We start from the raw sequence: 20,916 nt of genomic DNA on the forward strand, positions 1-20,916 counted from the left end.
ACAAGTGGTGTGCCTCAGGGATCTGTTCTGGGACCCTGACTCTTCACGATTTTTATAAATGACCTGGATGGGGAAGTGGAGGGATAGGTTAGTAAGTTTGCTGATGACACAAAGGTTGGAGGCGTTGTGGATAGTGTGGAGGGCTGTCAGCGGTTACAGCGGGTCATTGATAGGATGCAAAACTGGGCTGAGAAGTGGCAGATGGAGTTCAACCCAGATAAGTGTGAAGTGGTTCATTTTGGTAGGTCAAATATGATGGCAGAATATAGCATTAATGGTAAGACTCTTGGCAGGAATGGAGGATCAGAGGGATCTTGGGGTCCAAGTCCATAGGATGCTCAAAGCAGCTGCGCAGGTTGACTCTGTGGTAAAGAAGGCATACGGTGTATTGGCCTTCATTAATCGTGGAATTGAATTTAGGAGCCAAGGGGTAATGTTGCAGCTACATAGGACTCTGGCCAGACCCCACTTGGAGTATTGTGCTCAGTTCTGGTCGCCTCACTACAGGAAGGATGTGGAAACCATAGAAAGGGTGCAGAGGAGACTTACAAGGATGTTGGCTGGGTTGGGGAGCATGCCTTATGAGAACAGGTTGAGTGAATTCAGCCTTTACTCCTTGGAGCGACGGGAGGATGAGAGGTGACCTGATAGAGGTGTGTAAGATAATGAGAGGCATTGATTGTGTGGATAGGCAGAGGCTTTTTCCCAGGGCTGAAATGGCTGCCACAGGAGGGCACAGGTTTAAGATGCTTGGGAGTAAGTACAGAGGAGATGTCAGGGGTAAGTTATTTACGCAGAGAGTAGTGAGTGTGTGGAATGGGCTGCCAGCAACGGTGGTGGAGGCGGATACGATAGGATCTTTTAAGAGACTTTTGGATAGGTACATGGAGCTTAGAAAAATAGAGGGCTATGGGTAACCCTAGTAATTTCTAAGGTAGGGACATGTTCGGCACAACTTTGTGGGCCGAAGGGCCTGTATTGTGCTGTAGGTTTTCTACGTTTCTAACCACACTGTTACTTGTAGACCAGACAGAATAGGAACACACTTCCTTCCCAACAGGACCGAAGTATTTTTACCTCCCAGTAGTTCTGTGGCCTCTTTACCTCCCAGTAGTTCTGTGGCCTCTATTAACAAAACTGACTTTTTATTCTAGATCTATTTAAGATCTCCCTGTTAGCAAAATCATGTGATTTTTGTTTGCTGTAACAAAGAGTTTAAATTAATTACAATTGTTGCTGTAGGAGGGTTTTGCTTGGTGCAATAAAATGGGCAACATATCTTCCAAATGCAGTTTGGTGAAAATCAGTAACATTTACAGTCTTTTTGATCAGGTTAATGAAAAGGAAACAAACAAGCTGTTTAACATGGAAGAAACTATTCTCTTGAGCTCCTGTAGTCTTCCTTCCGGCAACAATGGATGAACCACTTGTAAGTTCCAGCTTGTCAAAACAAGTGCAATTTATCATTGATTTACTGCATCTTTGCATTGACATGCTTCTTTCTTTACTGCCCACCTCAGCTGACATTCGAATGAGTAGCAGAATCAGGTTTATCATCACTGACATACTGTATGTCATGACATTTGTCCTTTGGCGGCAGTAGTTACAGTGCAAAACGTAAAAATTACTAAAAGTTGCAAAATTAAATTGTGCAAGAGGGGAAAACAAGGTCGTGTTCATGAGTTCAGAAAGCAAACTTCAAGAGTTTGAAGTTCAAAGTAAATTTATTATCAAAGTTTATATATCTCACTGCATACAATCCTGAGATTCATTTTCCTATGGGCAATCACAGTAAATACTAGAAACTAAATAGAATTAATGTCCCAACAGGTTGGTCAACAACGTGCAAAATAAAACATGCAACAAACTGTGCAAATACAAAAAGAGAAGAAAAACATAACAAATAAATAAACAAATAAACAAATAAGCAAGCAAACAATAAATACTGAGATCATAAGATGGGGAGTCCTTGAAGGTGAGTCTGTAGCTCGTGGGAACAGTTCAGTTCTGGAGGCGAGTGAAGTTATCTTTTTGGTCTGAACACGATGTTTGGACGATGAATCAGAAAAGTCGGGTACAGGCCGAAATGAGGTGACAGGGTGCAGGCTCCAGAAGGTATAGAAGCGACTGAACCCAATGTTTGAATGATATTTAGGTGCCAGGCCAGATTGGAAAGCTCAGGGTGTCGGGGCCCGAGGAGAGGGACGGGCCGGTTCAGCTCACTGCTCTGTGATGTCTACTCAGCCCTACACTAAAGTAAGGCTTTGTGGACAAACGCTCTGTGGACTTCAGTTCTGAACACTATTCGCCTGCATTTATTGTTTGCATGGTTTGTTTTTTTCTCTTTGCACATTGGGCGTTTGCCAGTCTTTTTTTTATCGGTTCTTTTAGGTTTGTTTCCTGACACCCTGTTAGGAGATGAATCTCAAGATTGTATAATGTGTACTGTATCTACTTTGATAATAAATGTACCATGAACTTTGGTTCAAGAGCCTGATAGATGAGAGGTAATAACTGTTCCTGAACTTGGTGGTGTGGGTCCTGAGCCTCTTGTACCTTCTTCCTGATGGCAGCAGCGAGAAGCAAGCCTGACCGGGATGGAGGGGGTCCTTGGTGATGGGTGTTGCTTTCCTGCGACAGTGCTTCATATAGATGTGCCCACTGGTGTGGAGGGTGTTACTCATGATGGTCTGGGCCGTATACACAATGAATCTTAGAAACAGCTTCTTCCCCTGTGCCATCAGATGTGAAGATGCCTTCACATGTCATAACTACTGAGTGCTGAAAAACACAGCATCTGCAGTGAGAGAGAAATGTTATTTTTTAGGTGCATTTCCTTGCATCACAATAACTTTGAAGACTGTCAATAGCTGTAGTTGAAAATCAAAAAATTGTAGATACTGGACATCCAAAATAAAAACAGAAAGTACAGAAGACACAACAGCCCAGATAGCTTCTATGGGGAGAAAATCAGAGTTGACGTTTCAGGTCACAGACCATTGTTCAGAATGAAGAAAGTGGAAAAAAGCCTGTTTAAATTTGCAGAGAGGGTGAGTGAGGTTACACTAAGGGAATGTCTCTGATAAGGTGAGGGGAAAGGGATAGGGATAAGGAAATGTCTCTGATAGGGTGAAGGAAGAAGGACAGGACTAAAGGAATATCTCTGTTAGGGTGAGGGAAGAGGGATAACATGAAGGGATTGTCTCTGTTAGGGCAAAGCCAAGGATTGTGATGATGGCAGACAGGAAGAAGCTGTTCCTAAAATGTTGAGTATGTGTCTTTAGGATCCTGTACCTCCTCCCTAATGGGAGCAATGTCTTACGGTGCATCTGTGTTGATTGTCAGCAAGGAGAAGCTGAAATCTTAGGAAGAATGTTGGAAAAGCCTCACGTCAGGCAATGTGTGTGGAGAGGGAACGACTAAATTAATAAAACAGGTGGATGACCTTAACAGCAAGGTTGGCCAGTTCTGATACCTGAAATAGTTGAATTCAGTATTGAGAGCAGAGGCTGCATCATGACAGGTATAACACGAAAATGCGTTTATTGTACAAAGGTGTAAAAGCTTCCTTTTGAAATGTTCTTCCTCAAGGTGTGTGTTGTGCCATCAAGGATGCATTTGATGACCATCTGTAGATGACTGCAGTGGTGATCTTGTGTTGCCTGTCACTGCCCTGATCAAGGAAAAACCATTAACACCTGTTACAGCTGCACACTGGGCAAGAACTGTAACACAATTTTTCTTCAAGACTTACTGTGAGTGTTTATAAAATGGTCTTTATTTTAATTGCAATACCATAGTGAAAATGTTAGAAAGAAATCAAATGATAGTACAACTTCAGAGGATAGTCATTTGAAGCTCAGGTTTGTAGGGACTTCCTCTCACAGATGGTGGTGGATTTCTGGAGTTCTTTCCACCAGGTTGTTGTGGAGGCCAGATCATTGGGTGAATTGAGGGATACAGAAAGCACAAAGAGGAGATAAAGCTTGGGCTAGACCAGCCTTGAACGTATTGAATGAAGGGGGCAGGACTGAGGGGCCGAAAGCCTACTCCTGCTCCTATTTACTTTTGTTCTTCTCTAAACAGGGAGATTCCATAACACAACCCTACCGTTACCCCTCAGGAGTTCCTGTCAATGTGTCTTGTTTCCATTCAAGGAGCTGAAATGATCCAACTTATTAGGGAATATAGGACTTTAATGGCTATTCCGTGCCCTAACCTCATGTTAATTTTCCTTCATATCTTTTAATACCATGGGTTAATGACATGTGATTCTTGGATTTAAAATAGACACTTGACCCAGAATTAATTGTAATTATTATACTTCATATTTCATATCTTCTTATAACATAGAAGGAAAAGATTTGGCCCATCGAGTCTAGACTGGCTCTTGGAGCATTCCTATCTGTCCTGTTTGTGGAAGGATGTTGTAAATTTCCATTGCCAGCTGCTTGGAGAGGGTTTTCTGAAAAGTCTGGTTCCAACTTTGAGTTGATGTTCCGTATTCTTTCCCCCTTGCCTCACTAACAAGTAGAATATGTTACCCTCTGTTATCAAGAAATCCAGTTGAGAACTTCAGATGTGGTAGAAGCTCCCATAGTGATTGGTGAAGATAAATAACAGCTCAAAGTGGGAGAAGGGAACAAAATGTAACGTTGATAGATTTAATGTCCAAGTGTACATGTAGTATCAGAAGGACAGGCAGGAAGGCAGAGGGGGTGGCATTGCTTTGTTGGACAAAAATGAAATCAAATCAAGTCATTAGAAAGAGGTGACATAGGGTCAGAGGTGTTGAATTATTATGGATAGAGCTAAGGATCTGCAAGGGTAAAAAGACCCTGATGGGATTGTATACAGATCCCAAAACAGTTGTAAGGATGTGGCCTACAAACTACAGCGGGAGATAGAAAATGCATCCAAAAGGGCAATAGTCATGGGGGACTTCAATACCAAGGTAGACTGGGAAAATCAGGTTGGTGTTGGATTCCAGGAGAGAGAATTTTTAGAGTGCCCAAGAGATGGCTTTTTAGAGCAGCTTGCATTTGAACCCAACTATTCTATTTGGGAGAATAATAGGGGATCAACTATTCTGGATTGGGTGTTGTGCAATGAACCAGAATTGATTAAAGACCTTTGTGGCAAATAATCATATTATGATTCAATTCACCCTGAAATTTGAGAAGGGGAAGCTAAAGTCAGATGAATCAGTATTAGAATGAAGTAAAGAGAATTACAGAGCTATGAGAGAGGAATTGGCCAGAAATGATAGGGAAAGAACACTGCCAGGAATGGTGGTAGAGCAGCAATGCCTGGAATTTCTGGAAGTAATTCAGAAGGCACAGGATATACATATACCAAAGAGGAAGAATCTAAAGGAAAGATGACAGATCCGTGGCTAACAAAAGAAGTTGAAGTCAACATAGAAGCCAAGGAGAGGGGATATAATAGAGCAACAAATAGTGGGAAGTTAGAGGATTGGAAAGGATTTAAAAACCAACGTAAGGCAACTAAACAAGTCATTAAAATATAAAAGTGGAAAATGAAAGTAAGCTAGCTAGTAATATTAAACAGAATACCAAAAGTTTCTTCAGATACAAAAGTGTAAAAGAGAGGCGAGACTGGATATCACACTGCTGGAAAACGATGCTGGAGAGGTAGTAATGGGCAATGAAATGGCAAGTGAACTGAATAAGTATCTTGTATCAGTCTTCATGGTGGAAGACACTAGCAGTATGGTAGAAGTTCCAGCTGTCAGGGGGCATGAAATGTGTGAAGATACCATAACTAGAGAGAAGGTTCTTGGGAAGCTGCTGGGTCTGAAGGTAGATAACTCACCTGCACCAGATAGTGTACACACCAGAGTACTAAAAGAGGTGGCTGAAGAGATTGTGGAGGCATTAGTAATGATCTTTCAAGAATCACTAGATTCTGGAATGTTCCTGGAAAACTAGAAAATTACAAATGCCACTCCACTCTTCAAGAAGAGAGAGAGGAAGAAGAAAGGAAACTATAGGCCAGTTAGTCTGACCTCAGTGGTTAGGAAGATGTTGGAGTTGATTATTGAGGATGAGGTCTCAGGGTACTTGGAGACACATGATAAAATAGGCTGCAGTCAGCAAAGTCTCTTCAAGAGAAAACTGTCTCTACAGGAAACTTTGCCCGACAAATCTGTTGGAATCCTTTGAAGATCGGAGCAGGAGGCCGAGAGTGAAGGAGTAAGGAATCTCGGAGAGAAGACTTTTTTTTAACGCTGCTCGGGGAAAAGAGGCTAGACTGCGGAGGCACGTGACGTAGAGCACCAAAGGTTTTAAAAAAGACCACCATATACAGTGGGCAGCGGAGTGAGAGGGAGCAGAATGGGATGGCTTTGGCTCAACAGGCTTCGGCGTGAACAGGCAGAGGCGAGGGTAGGTTCTGGTAAGTTTTGTTTTGTTTGTTTAGAGTAGAGAGAATGCCAGGCAGGATGTTGGAGTGCTCCCCTTGCAGGATGTGGGAAGTCAGGAAGACCTCCGGTGTCCCTGACAATGACACCTGCAAGAAGTGCATCCAGCTGCAACTCCTAACAAACCGCGTTAGGGAACTGGAGCAGGAGCTGGATGACATCCGGATCATTCGGGAGAATGAGGTGTTTATAGATAATAGTTACGCCAAAGGAGCAGCACACAGGTAACTGGGTTACCGTCAGGTGAGGGAAGGGGAAAGGGCAGGGAGAGCAGGGTCCCCCTGTGGCCATTCCCCTCAACAACAAGTATACCGATTTGGATACTGTTGGGGGGGATGACCTAGCTGGGACAAGCTGCAGCAGCCAGATCTCTGGCACTGAGTCTGGTTCTGCAGTGCAGAAGGGAGGGTGGAAGAAGAGGAGAGCGGTAGTGATAGGCCACTCGATAGTTAGAGGTACAAAAAGGAGGTTCTGTGGTCGTGACAGAGAATCCCGGATGGTTTGTTGCCTCCCAGGTGCCAGGGTCAGGGATGTCTCTGATTGCATGCACAGCATTCTGAAATGGGAGGGTGATCAGCCAGATGTCATGGTACACATCGGTACCAATGACATAGGAAGAAAGAGTGAGGAGGTCCTGAAGAGTGAGTATAGAGAGCTTGGTAGAACGTTAAAAAGCAGGACCTTGAGGGTGGTAATCTCAGGATTGCTACCTGTGCCACGTGCCATTGAGGGTAAGATTAGGATGCTCTGGCGGATGAACTCATAGCTGAGGAACTGGTGTAGGGGGCAGGGTTTCAGAGTTCAGGATCATTGGGACCTCTTCTGGGGCAGATGGGACCTGTACAAGAGAGACAGGTTACACCTGAACTATAAGGGGACCAATAATCTTTCAGGGAGGTTTGTTAGTGCTTATGGGGAGGGTTTAAACTAGATTTGCAGGGAGGATGGGAACCGGAGTGTCAGAGCAGATACTGTAGTGGAGCGGGGGTGAAAATAAATGATGTTAAAAGTTCATGCAAACTCACAAACAGAAGGGTTGTGTGTGGTGGTAATAATCTTATGAAGTGTGTCTATTTCAATGCAAGGAGTATTGTGAGGAAGGCTGATGAGCTGAGGACATGGATTGACACATGGAATTATGACATTATAGCCATTAGTGAAACTTGGCTGCAGTAGGGGCAGGACTGGCAGCTTAATGTTCCAGGGTTCCGATGTTTTAGACGTGATAGAGGCAGAGGAATGAAGGGTAGGGGGTGGCATTGCTAGTCAGGGAAAATGTTACTGCAGTGCTCAGGCAGGACAGATTAGAGGGCTTGTCTACCGAGGCCATATGGGTGGAGCTGAGAGACAGGAAAGGTATGACCACATTAATAGGTTTATTAATAGACCACCCAATAGTCAGCAAGAATTGGAGGAGCAAATCTGCAGAGAGATAGCAGACAACTGCAGGAAACATAAAGTTGTGATAGTAGGGGATTTTAATTTTCAACATATTGATTGGTATTCCCATACTGTTAAAGGTCTAGACGGGTTAGAGTTTGTAAAATGTGTTCAGGAAAGTTTTCTAAATCAATATATAGAGGTACCAACAAGAGAGGATGCAATTTTCGTCCCTCTTCCCTCCGGGAGAAGGCTCAGGAGCTTGAAGACTTGTACAGCTAGATTTGGGAACAGCTTCTTTCCAACTGTGGTAAGACTGCTGAACGGATCCTGACCCAGATCTGGGCTGTACCCTCCAAATATCCGGACCTGCCTCTCGGTTTTTTTGCACTACTTTACTTTTCCTTTTCTATTTTCTATTTATGATTTATAATTTAAATTTTTAATATTTACTATCAATTTGTACTCCAGGGAGCACGAAGAGTAGAATCAAATATCGCTGTGATGATTGTACACTCTTGTATCAATTGTTTGGCGACAATAAAGTATAAAGTATTAGATCTCCTATTAGGAAGTGAGTTAGGAAAGATGATGGAAGTCTGTGTAGGGGAACACTTTGGTTCCAATGATCATAACACCATTAGTTTCAACCTTATCATGGATAAAGATAGATCTGGTCTTCGGGTTGAGGTTCTAAACTGGAAAAATGCCAAATTTGAAGAAATGAGAAAGGATCTAAAAAGCGTGGATTGGGACAGGTTGTTCTCTGGCAAGGATGTGATTGGTAAGTGGGAGGCCTTCAAAGGAGAAATTTTTAGAGTGCAGAGTTTGTATGTTCCTGTCAGGATTAAAGGCAAAATGAATAAGAATAAGGAACCTTGGTTCTCAAGGGACATTGGAACTCTGATAAAGAAGAAAAGAGTGATGTATGACATATATAGGAAACAGGGAGCAAATAATTTGCTTGAGGAGTATAAAAAGTGCAAAAAAAAACTGCAAAAGTGCAAAGAAAGAAATCAGGAGGGCTAAAAGAAGACATGAGGTTGCTTTGGCAGTCAAAGTGAAGGATAATCCAAAGAGTTTCTACAGGTATATTAAGAGCAAAAGGTTAGTAAGGGATAAAATTGGTCCTGTTAAAGATCAGAGTGTTCAGCTATGTATGGAACCAAAAGAAATGGGGGAGATCTTAAATGTTTTTTTTGTGTCTGTATTTACTAAGGAAATTGGCATGGAGTCAATGGAAATAAGACCAACAAGTAGTGAGGTCATGGAACCTATACAGATTGAAGAGGAGGAGGTCTTTGCTATCTTGAGGCAAATCAGAGTAGATAAATCCCCAGGACCTGACAGGGTATTCCCTTGGACCTTGAAGGAGACTGTGTTGAAATTGCAGGGGCCCTTGGCAGATATATTTAAAATGTTGGTACCTACGGGTGAGATGCCGGAGGGTTGGAGGATAGCTCATGTAGTTCTGTTGTTTAAAAAAGGCTCAAAAAGTAATCCGAGAAATTATAGGCTGGTAAATTTGACGTCGGTAGTAGGTAAATTATGGGAAGGAGTACTAAGAGATAGGATCTACAAATATTTGGATAGACAGGGACTTATTAGGGAGAGTTAACATGGCTATGTACGTGATAGGTCATGTTTAACAAATCTGCTAGAGTTTTTCAAGGAGGCTACCAGGAAAGTGGATGAAGGGAAGGCAGTGGATGTTGTCTACATGGACTTCAGTAAGGCCTTTGACAAGGTCCCACATGGGAGATTAGTTAGGAAGATTCAGTCGCTAGGTATACATTGTTATTTGTCATCTATATCAATGATCTGGATGATAATGTGGTAAGCTGGATCAGCAAATTTGCTGATATACAAAGATTGGAGGTGTAGTGGACAGTGAAGAAGGTTTTCAAAGCTTGCAGAGGGATTTGGACCAGCTGGAAAAATGGGCTGAAAAATAGCAGATGGAGTTTAATACAGACAACTGTGAGGTATTGCACTTTGGAAGGACAAACCAAGGTAGAACATACAAGGTAAATGGTAGGGCACTGAGGAGTGCAGTAGAACAGTGGGATCTGGGAATACAGATACAAAATTCCCTAAGAGTGGTGTCACAGGTAGATAGGATCATAAAGAGAGCTTTTGGTACATTGGCCTTTATAAATTTAAGTATTGAGTATAAGAGTTGGAATGTTATGGTGAAGTTGTATAAGGCATTGGTGAGGCCGAATCTGGAGTATTGTGTGCAGTTTTGGTCACCAAATTACAGGAAGGATATTAATAAGGTTGAAAGAGTGTAGAGAAGGTTTACAAGGACGTTGCCAGGACTTGAGAAAGTGCGTTACAGACAAAGGTTGAATAGGTTAGGACTTTATTCCCTGGAGTGTAGAAGAATGAGGAAAGATTTAATAGAGGTATATAAAACTATGATGGGTATAGATAGAGTGAATGCAAGCAGGCTTTTTCCACTGAAGCTAGGGGAGAAAAAAACCCAGAGGACATGGGTTAAGGGAGAAGGGGAAAAAGTTTAAAGGGAATATTAGGGGGGGGTCTTCTTCACACAGAGAGTGGTGGGAGTGTGGAATGAGCTGCCAGATGAAGTGGTAAATGCGGGCTCACTTTTAACATTTAAGAAAAACTTGGACAGGTACATGGATGAGAGGTGTATGGAAGGATATGGTCCAGGTGCAGGTCAGTGGGACTAGGCATAAAATAGTTCGGCACAGCTAAGAAGGGCCAAAAGGCCTGTTTCTGTGCTGTAATGTTCTATGGTTCTAAGAAATAACAAGCAGGATAGACAAAGGAGAATCTGTTGATGTTGTGTACTTGGATTTTCAGAAGGCCTTTGACAAGGTGCCACACATGAGGCTGCTCAACAAGGTATGAGTCTTTTGTATTACAGGAAAGATTCTAGCATGGATAAAGCTGTGGCTGATTGGCAGGAGGCAAAGAGTGGGAATAAAGGGAGCCTTTTCTGGCTGGCTCCCAGTGACTAGTGGTGTTCCACAGCAGTCAGTGTTGGGACTGATTCTTTTTACATTCTATGTCAATGATTTGGATGATGGAATTGATAGCTTTGTTGGAAAGTTTGCAGACGATATGAAGATAGGTGGAGTGGATAGTAGTTTTGAGGAGGAAGAGAGGCTTCAGAAGGACAGACAGATTAGGAGAGTAGGCAAAGAAATGGCAGATGGAATACAGTGTCAGGAAATGAAAGGGTTGACTGTTTTCTAAACGGGAGAAAATGGGACAAAAAACTGAGGTGCATTACTACTTGGGAGTCCTTGTGCAGAATTCCCCTAACATTAATTTGCAGATTGAGGCCCTAGTGAGGAAGGCAAATGCAATGTTAGCATTCATTTCAAGAGGACTAAAATATAAAAGCAAGGATGTAATGTTAAGACTTCATAAAGCATCGGTGAGGCCTCACTTGGAGTATTGTGATGTTATGGGCCCCTTATCATAGAAAGGATGTACTGAAACTGGAGAGGGTTCAAAGCAGGTACATGAAAATGATTCCAGGTTGGATGGCTTGTCATATGAAGAGCATTTGATGGCTCTAGGTCTGAATTCATTGGAATGTAGAAGTATGAGGGGTGACTTCACTGAAACCTATTAAATGCTGAACGGCCTTGATAGAGTGGATGTGAAGAGGATGTGGAGAGATCTAAGATCAGATATCAAGCCTCAGAATGGAAGGGAGTCCTTCTAGAACGAAGATGAGGTGAATCCATAGAATTCTTTGCCACAAGCAGCTGTGGAGGCCAAGTCTGTGTGTATATTTAAGGGAGAGGTTGATAGATTCTTGATTGTTCAGGGCATCGAGGGATACAGGGAGAAGGAAAGGGATTGGGGCTGAGAGGAAAATTGGATCAGCCATGATGAAATGGCGGAGCAGTCTCGATGGGCCAAATGGCCTAATTCTGCTCTTATATCGTGGTCTTATGGTCTAACTCGGGGGGAGGGGGAGGGGGATGAGAAAAGGAAGCTTTGTGTATTGGTTCAGCTGAATGGTCCATTTCTGTGAATGCTGTTTTTCTTAATTTCTTGAAAGCTTCAAATTACAGAACAAAATTACAAGAGCTGTGGTAGAAACCCCAAGCATTCCCTGCCGTGCAGGTGGAAGTCCAAGAGAAACTGGTTCAGATGATAAAAATGGCCAGCTACATCTCTCTTCGAAGCATCCACTGATTATTGGCAGTAATTATCAAGCAATTGAGAGATGTCTTGTGGAGTGTCAACTTTGTGGCTTTACCTGGGTGGACAATCTTGAAACTGATCTAGGAAATGAGCAGCACAGCTTCAGAATGTGTCAGGCTGTTATTGCGCAGCACCAGAAACTAAGGTTCGATTCTGACTGCTGTTCCACCAGCAGTTTGGTTTTCGCTTATGATTCCAGTATCTGCAGTCTTGTTTACTCCTACAATGGAATAAAAGCAACTACAGAGGCATGAGAGGGGAGCTAGCCTAAGTTGTTTGGAAGGAGACACTCGCAGAGGTGACAGCACAACAACTGGAATTTCTAAGAGCAATTTGGAAGGTTCAGGATGGATACATCCCAAAGAATAGGTATTCTAAAGGGACGATAAGACATCCTGGCTGACAAGGGAAGTCAAAGACAGCATAAAAGCAATATAGTATAAAATTAGTGAGAAACAAGAGGATTGGAAACTTTTAAAAAATGAGAAGGAGAGAAACCATGAAATATTAAGGTAAGAGAGCCAGAATATAAAAGAGGATACCAAATGTTTTTTCAGATGTATGAAGAGTAAAAGAGAGGCACGAGTTTATATTGGACCACTGGAAGATGATGCTGGATAGGCAGTAATAGGGACAAAGAAATGGCAAACAAACTCAATAAATATTCTGTGTTATGTCTTTGCTGTGGAAGATGGCTGCAGTATGCCAGAAGTTCAAGGGTATCAGGGTATCAGGGGGCAGAACTAAATGTAGTTGCTATATTAAGGAGGAAGTTCTTGGGAAACTGAAAGATCTGAAGGTAGATAAGTCACCTGGACCAGATTGACTACAGCCCAGCATTTGAAAGAAGTAACTGAAGAGATTGTCAAGGCATTAGTAATGATCTTTCAAGGATCTCTGGAATGGTTCCAGAGGACTGGAAAATTGCAAATATCACTGCACTTTTTAAAAAGGGAAGGAGGCAAAAGACAGGAAATTATAGGCCAGTTAGCCTGATTTCAGTGGTTCGTAAGATGTTGGAATCCATTATTAAGGATGATGTTTCGGAGTACTTGGAGGTGCATGGTAAAATACTCCAAAGTCAGTATTTTCTCCTTAAGGGGAAAATTTGCCTGACAAATCTGTTAGAATTCTTTGCAGAAATAACAGACAGGATAGACAATGTGGATGTAGTTTACTTGGATTTTCAGGAGGCCTTTGACAAGGTGCCACTTACGAAGCTGCGAAATGAGCTAAGAACCCATGATATTACAGGAAAGATGCTAGCGTGAATAGAAGATTGGATGACTGGCAGGAGGCAAAGAATGGAAATAAAGAGGGTCTATTCTGGTTAGCTGCCAGTGACTAGTAGTCTTTGCAGGGGTTGGTATTAGGACAGCTCCTTTTCACATTATATGTCAATGATTTGAATGATAGAATTGGTGGCCTTGTGGCCAAGTTTGTGGATGATATGAAGATAGGTGGAGGGGCAGGTAGTGTTGAGGAAACAGGAAGTCTGCAGAGGGACTTAGATTAGGGAAATTGACGAAGAAGTGACAGGTGGAATATAGTTTGGGGAAATATATAGTCATGCACTTTGATAGAATGAATAAAGGCACAGGTTATTTTTTAAGTGGGGAGAAAATTCAGAAATCAGAGGTGCAAAGGGACTTGGGAGTCCTCATGCAGGATTCCCTAGAGGTTAACTTGTAGTTTGAGTCGATGGTAAGGAAGACAAATGCAGTGTTAGCATTTATTTTGAGAAGACTACAATATAAAAATAAAGTTGTAATGCTAAGTCTTTATAAGGCATTGGTCAGACTGCAGCTGGAGTGTTGTGAGCAGTTTTGGGCCCCATATCTATAAAAAAAAATGCGCTGGTATTGGAGAGGGTCCAGAAGAATTTCGTGAGAATTAGCTTGGGAATGAAAGGGTTAATAAATGAAGTATTTCACTTTGGGCATATACTCCTTGGAGTTCAGAAGAATGAGAGGAGATCTCATTGAAAACTACTGAATGTTGAAAGGTCTAGATAAGAGTGGGTGTGGGGAGGATGTTTCCAACAGTGGGAGAGTGAACAGAGATGAGGAGGAATTTCTTTAGTCAGTGGGGGGTGAGTCTGTGGAATTCAATGCCTCAGACAGCTGCAGAGGCAATTGGGTATATTTCAAGCAGAGGTTGATAGGTTTTTAATTAGTAAGGGTGTCAAAGGTTACTTGAAAGGTTAAAGGAAAAAGGTGGAAAAATAAGGTTGAGAGGGATAAAAAAAAAATCAGCCATGGTGGAATGGTGGAGCAGACTCAATGGCTTTATTCTATGTCTTATGGTCTCATGGTCAATATCTGTCTACCCATAATGATTCAAGAGTACAGAGTACACTTACAATTCCAGAATACAGACACTGGGATGGAATTACTCTGTGGGATTTTACTTTCTATTCTTCTCTGTCCATTCTAATTCCAGTGTACACAGACCAGTATCCTACACTGACAGTCTGCTCGTGTGGGAAGGATTTATACTGTGGATGGTCTTTCTCTCACCATTTGTATCCAATACAGGCACAGTACAGTACTGCATCTGGTATATCTGCCGTTGCACAGCGCCAGAGACCCAGGTTCAATCCTGCCCTCCGGTGTTGTCTGTGTGAAATTTGCATGCTCTCCCTGTGACTTCCGTGGCTTACTCTCGGCTGCTCCAGTTTCCTCCCAACATTCCAAAGCCGTGCAGGTCGGGAGGTTAAGGCAATAAGACCATAGGATATAATAGCAGAATTAGGGTATTCAGCCTGTCGAGTCTGCTCCCCCAGTTCATCCATGCTGACTGATTATCCCTCTCAACCCCATTCTCCTGCTTCTCCCCTTAACCTTGGATGCCCTGATTAATCAAGAACCTTTCAACTTCCGTTTTAAATATACCTAATGACCTGGTCTCCACAGCTGTCTGTGGCAATGAATTCCACAGATTCACCATCCTCTAGCTAAAGAAATTACTCCTCATCTCTGTTCTAAATGAACATCCCTCTATTCTGAGCCTGTGCCCTTTGGTTCTGGACTCACCCACTATAGGAAACATCCTCTGCACAGAGACTCTATCTAGCCCGATTGACCACTGCAGATTGTTCCTAGTTTGTGGATGGATGGTAGACTCTGGAGGCAGTTGATGAGAATGTGGGAAGAATAAAATGGGATTTGATTAATTTCAGATGAGTGTAAGTGTGTAATTAATGGTTGGCACAGACTTAGTGGGTACTTTCAGTACTTTACCTTTCTATGACTATGAAGAAGGAAATAGCAAAGGTACTTGGCAAAGGAAAGGTGCTAGCTACGCAGCAAGAATGGTACCAGGTGAATCTTTGTACTGGAATTAAGGAGCAGCAAAAAGTAAGTCCTTTGGCCTTTAAAAAGACTCAACATCCTGACCAATTCTATGTCTTTACTTCATTTTCCACCTGTTTCCTCCATTTCCCTTCTTTATTTTGTAAAAATTGTCGATCTCAGCTTGAACATGCCTGAACATCTGGAAGAGAGAATTCTCAGAGAGAACTTTCTGAACTCCTCATCTCAGTCCTAAGGGCAAGAACTCTTGTCCTGGATCCTGCTTTAAGTTGTAGATTCACCAACCTTAGGGAATACCTCTCAGCAACTAGGGAATTGGCTACAAAGAGTTATTACAGATCAAAACAGAAAAAGAAAACTTGGCTTAGTACAATCTGAAACAGGATGGAGAAAACTGGGGGGGGGGGGGTGCTGTGGATATGAAGATCCACCTACCAGTAAGGTGACAAAGAAAGTCAAGATGTGTTGAAAGACAGAACTGGAGGAAGGCAGTGTCCTTGAAGGATAATTGAGCTGGAGTAAAGTTAACTGAGAATTTAGTGAACACTTAAAGACTCCCAGAGAACCAAGGAAAAGTTAGTAGAACTACTACACCAAGGATGGTTAATAAGAGTGCCATTATAAAGTGAACTCAGGTGCTAAGTTAAAGGGCAGAACCTCCAGGGTTGTGATCTCAGGATTGCTACCAGTGGGAGGCCAGAAAAAGGAAGCTCATAAAGTTTAACACGTGGGTAAGAAGTTGATGCACGAGGGAAGGCTTCAGATTTTTGGATCTTTGGGCTCTCTTACAGGGAAGGTGGGACCTATATAGAAGGGATGGTTTGCTCCTGAACTGGAGGGGGGGGGGGGTGGAGTGGAACTAATACCCTTACCTGAAGGTTTTCTAGTACTACATGGGGGTAGGGGGTTTCAGGTAGAGTTGCAGGGGGATGGGAACCGGAAAGCCAAAACAGACAGTGGAGTGGTTGTGGAGAAAGAGAGACTTGGTTTCAGGAGGGGCAGGACTGGCAGTTCGATGTTCTGGGTTCCGTTGTTTTAGAGTGTGATGGATGTTGGGTTAATTTTAACAGGTGTGTGTGTATGTGTGTGAGCGTGTGTGTGTGAGAGAGAGAGATGTGTGTGTGTGTGTGTGTGTGTTTTCCCATAACTATCTGGGATTGACACCTTAGAGAAAGCTCACTGGGGCATGAAAGCAAATTACTTTTTCTTTCCTTATTTCTTGAATCCTTCCATTTCTTGATTTTAATAATTGAAGGTGATTTTAAAAAAAAAACTGTTCCATTGGTATTTCCCTCTGTAGATGACCCAGCAATTTCCTCCAGCTTTTTGTGAGTTGTTAGTTAGAAATTTATTTAAAAATTTATATTAAACCCCACTTCCTGCACATTGCTGTCCTACCCTCCCACAGCTACCCCTCCATCACCACCCTGTCCCACCTGCAACCTGGCCACATCCAGTCCCCAGTTAACCAACCCCTGCTTCTCCTTCCACAGTCGCCCCCTCCTCACCACCCCCAAGCCTTGAACTGAATTGATCTTAGGAATGAAATGATGAACATATGAGGAGCATTTGATGCCTCTTGGCCTGTATTTTATGGAGTTCAGCAGGAGAGGGGATTTTAGTGAAACCTACCAAATCCTGAGAGGCCTGGATAGAGTGGACATGGAGAGGATGTCTCCATCAATAGGAGAGTTGAGGATCCAAGGAATGTCCCTTTAGAACTGAGATGAGAAGAGGTTTCTTCATCCAGAGGGTGTGAATCTGTGGAATTTGTCACCACAGAAGGCTATGGAGGCCAAGTCATTGGGTGTATTTTAGAAAAAGATTGATAGATTTTTGTCTGGTTAAGGGTTATGAGCAGAATAGAAATGAAAAAGAATTTCAGCCATGATTGAATGATGAAGCAGTCACGATGGGCCAAATGGCCTAATTCTTCTTGCGTTTAGTTCTGGTCACCTCATTATAGGAAAGACGTGGAAGCTTTAGAGATTGTGCAGAGGAGATTTACCAAGAGGCATCCTAGATTAGAGAAGGTTTTGTGGGGAAAGGTTGGGTAATCGAAGTCTTTTCTCTAGAGAAAAGGAGAATGAGAGGAGACTTGATAGAGATGTATAAGATGATAAGAGGCATAGACAGAGTGAATGGCCAGCAGCTTTTTTCCCAGGGTGGCAATGGTTTATACTAGAAGACGTACCTTTAAGGTGATTGGAGGAAAGTATGGGGGGGGAACATCAGTAATATATTTTTTACACAGAGAGCAGTAACAGCATGGCATGTGCTGCCAGGAGTTGTGGCAGAGGCAGATACATTTGGGACATTTAAGACACTCTTCGATAGGCACATGGATGAAAAGAAAATGGAGGGCTATGTGGGAAGGAGGTGTTAGATTGATCTTGGATTGAGTGCTGTAATATTCTATGTTCCATATTCCATATCCTTCCCAAAGTTGCACTTTACAACAGTGTGGTTGTCTTCCAGCTGTCATTAAGACCATAAGACATAAAACGAAGGAGCAGAATTAGGCTATTCAGCCCATTGAGTTTGCTGTGAGATTCTTCTTTACTGATTCCAGAATTTACTCAAAAAAATAGAATTCTGATTCCCAGCTCATCATGGTGGAATTTGAACCAATCACCAGATCAACAGCTCAGACTTCAGTGAATCAATCAAGCAGTTTAGCTGCTATGACACTGTACTAAGAACTGGCTGAAATTATAGTCTTAATAAATGCCTTGGAGTATTATTTGGCTGGATACAAAAGTGATGATTCATCAAATTCCATTGGTTTATTTTGACTGAGTTGTTTGCATTGAAAGGATTGTACTGTACTGTTTAATGTTCCTCCAATACCTTATGGTTTTATGGACTGTCAGACTATAACATGCCATTCCTGCTTTGTTTCAGGCCCTCTCACACCCCTCCCTCCACCCATGGCCGCTCCACTTGGGAATGCCCTCGTGGCCGAGTATGATGGGGAGATCAGCATCAATGTTGGGGGTTTGAAGAAGAAACTAAGCTACCAAACCTTAGCAAGGTTCCCGGAGACCAGGCTGGGCCGACTTCTTCGATGCTGCTCCACAGAATCTGTCCTCGAGTTGTGCGATGACTACGACGAGGAGGAGAAGGAATTTTACTTTGACAGAAACCCTGCCCTCTTCCCTCTGGTGTTGAACTTCTACCATACGGGCAGACTCAGGACCACGGGCAAAGCATGCATCTTCATGCAGGAAATTGAGTACTGGGGCATTGAGGAGTTCTTTATCGATCCACCCTGCTGCAGCCCCGATCACCAGGGCCACAGCATGGCAACTGATCTGGACGAAGGCGAGGAAACGGCCAGTGATCGAGGCAGCACCACCTCATCCCTCGACGAGGTCCTAACCTTCTTCAAGGATGCATCAAAGTATGACAGCCAGGTCTTTGGGAACTGCCGGCGGCGGCTGTGGTTAATGCTGGAAAACCCCGGTTACAACATCATTAGCAGGATTTACAGTGTGCTGTCAATAATGATGGTTTTGGGATCCATAGCCACCATGTGTCTGAACAGCATGGCTGAGTTCCAGCTGGTGGATCAACAGGGAAACAACAGAGACGATCCCCGATTTGAAATTGTCGAGCATTTCTGCATAGGCTGGTTTACCCTTGAGCTTCTGGCCAGGATGTTTGCTTCACCAAGTCTGCTGCAATTCTTTAGGCTCCCACTGAATGTCATTGACCTGATGTCCATCTTACCCTTTTACCTGACGCTGCTGGTGAACCTAGCCGTCGACAGCAGCCCCGCCCTGCCTAATCTCGGCCGGATGCTGCAGGTCCTCAGGCTGATGAGGATCTTCCGCATTCTGAAGCTTGCCCGCCATTCCACGGGCCTGAGGTCACTGGGAGCCACCTTGAAACACAGCTACAGGGAGGTGGGGCTTCTCCTCCTCTACCTGTCGGTTGGGGTGTCTGTTTTCTCCGTGGTGGCCTACACCATCGAGAAGGAGGAGGACTCCGGGCTGACCACCATCCCCTCCTGCTGGTGGTGGGCCACTGTCAGTATGACCACAGTGGGATACGGAGATGTGGTCCCCATCAGCATCGGGGGTAAATTAACAGCCTCCGCCTGCATTCTGGCTGGGATCCTGGTGGTGGTGCTCCCGATCACACTCATCTTCAATAAGTTCTCCCACTTCTACCGGCGTCAAAAGAACTTGGAAAATGCCATGAGGAGCTGTGAGTTCGACGAGGGTCTGGCTGAATTACCCCTGCTTAACCTGCGCGACTATTATGCAGACAGGATGAAGTCGCTGATGGTTAGCCTGAACAACATGAGCAGAGGGTCCTCCACTGAGCACAGTATGAACAATTCAGTGCACTGAATCCAACCTGAATGTAGTCATCATGATATAGCACGTAATCACAACCCAAACCATTAGATATTGTGGATCTAAAGCATGTGGAAACAACTATCCACCAACCAGTGTTTCAAACCCAGTTAATGTACACAGTGATGAGCCATTACCTTGTTCACCACACACGAACCTCCAATTATATTGCAGTTTTAACATTGTAAGACGTTCCCAAGATAATTCTGATGCAAACTAAGTCTGAGCAGTACAAGAATGGAAGAGGAATCATTTTTAGAAACACTTTAACAGAGAGAGAGAGAGAGAGAGAGAGAGAGAAATGGTGAGTTTGGGAAGAGAATTCCAGAGCCTCGGGATCAGACTGCTGAAGCTTTGCTGCCAGTGGCAATCACAACAAATTCAAGGATGAGCCTCAGAGAATAAGAGGAAGTTACATCCCAATGAGACAATAGATGCTTTGAACACAGAGGAGAGAATTTTAAATACTGGCCTTTTTTTTTAAAGACTACCATCCAATGGTTCAACCTTGTTCTTAAACTGACACTAATTTGCACAGGAACTATTAATTACTAGTCTATTTATTTTTACAGGAGATCAAACCACTTTAGGCTGGAGAAACCATTACCCAGAGACTAATAGAATGTATAATTAGGACCATACTAAAATATAATTCATTGTAAAATATAATAAAACATTTTATGTGTACCAAAGTGGTAATAATTAGAATCGTCCCGTCTATAAATTCTATAGTTACAATTGTGCAAGTTCCAAGTTTCTACGTGGCTTATCCATGTTAAAAGTTTGGCAAAGACCCTCCCTAAAGTGGAAGAAACCCAAGTATAAGTCACGCAGATTTTCCTACCACTGAAGCCACAACACTGAAAGGGGACCTCATTTGATTGGTATATGATACTCTGAGAAACAGAAGAATAAATTTAATGTGCAGAGGGAAGGGCAAAGCTGTACACATTACAGAGGTTACAGCATGGAAGGAGAACATCCAACTCATTTAATTCATGCCAGCTTGATGCAAGAGTAATCTAATCAATCCCACTTCACTACACTCCTCATTACCCCTGCAAATCCTTTTCATACAATTCCCCTTTTAACACCACAATTGAATCTGCCTGCACATTACTGCTTTGGGGAGAGGGTGGAGGAGGTACACCAGGATGTTGACTGGCGTAGATACAGGGAGAAATTGCAGAGGTTGGGCTTGTTTTCCCTGGAGCGAGCGAGG

At 43.1% G+C, this 20,916-nt stretch overlaps 1 protein-coding gene across 2 annotated transcripts in view; it reads left to right on the forward strand.

Annotated features, from left to right (window-relative positions):
- Positions 1 to 20,469, forward strand: part of LOC140197693 (delayed-rectifier potassium channel regulatory subunit KCNS2-like) — a 98,366-nt gene extending 77,897 nt beyond the window's left edge. The window contains exons 1-2 of one of the 2 annotated variants that reach the window (XM_072258053.1): positions 1,376 to 1,429; positions 18,235 to 20,469. In XM_072258053.1, coding sequence (XP_072114154.1) covers positions 18,261 to 19,688 — 1,428 coding nt within the window. In that variant the 5' untranslated portion in view covers positions 1,376 to 1,429; positions 18,235 to 18,260 and the 3' untranslated portion in view covers positions 19,689 to 20,469. Of the gene's footprint in view, positions 1 to 1,375; positions 1,430 to 18,234 lie in introns of those variants that run through there. The other variant, XM_072258043.1, reaches the window with a different exon arrangement.
- Positions 20,470 to 20,916: the final 447 nt, after the last annotated feature.

The sequence above is a fragment of the Mobula birostris genome, chromosome 1, assembly GCF_030028105.1.
Source record: "Mobula birostris isolate sMobBir1 chromosome 1, sMobBir1.hap1, whole genome shotgun sequence".
Lineage (NCBI taxonomy): Eukaryota > Metazoa > Chordata > Chondrichthyes > Myliobatiformes > Myliobatidae > Mobula > Mobula birostris.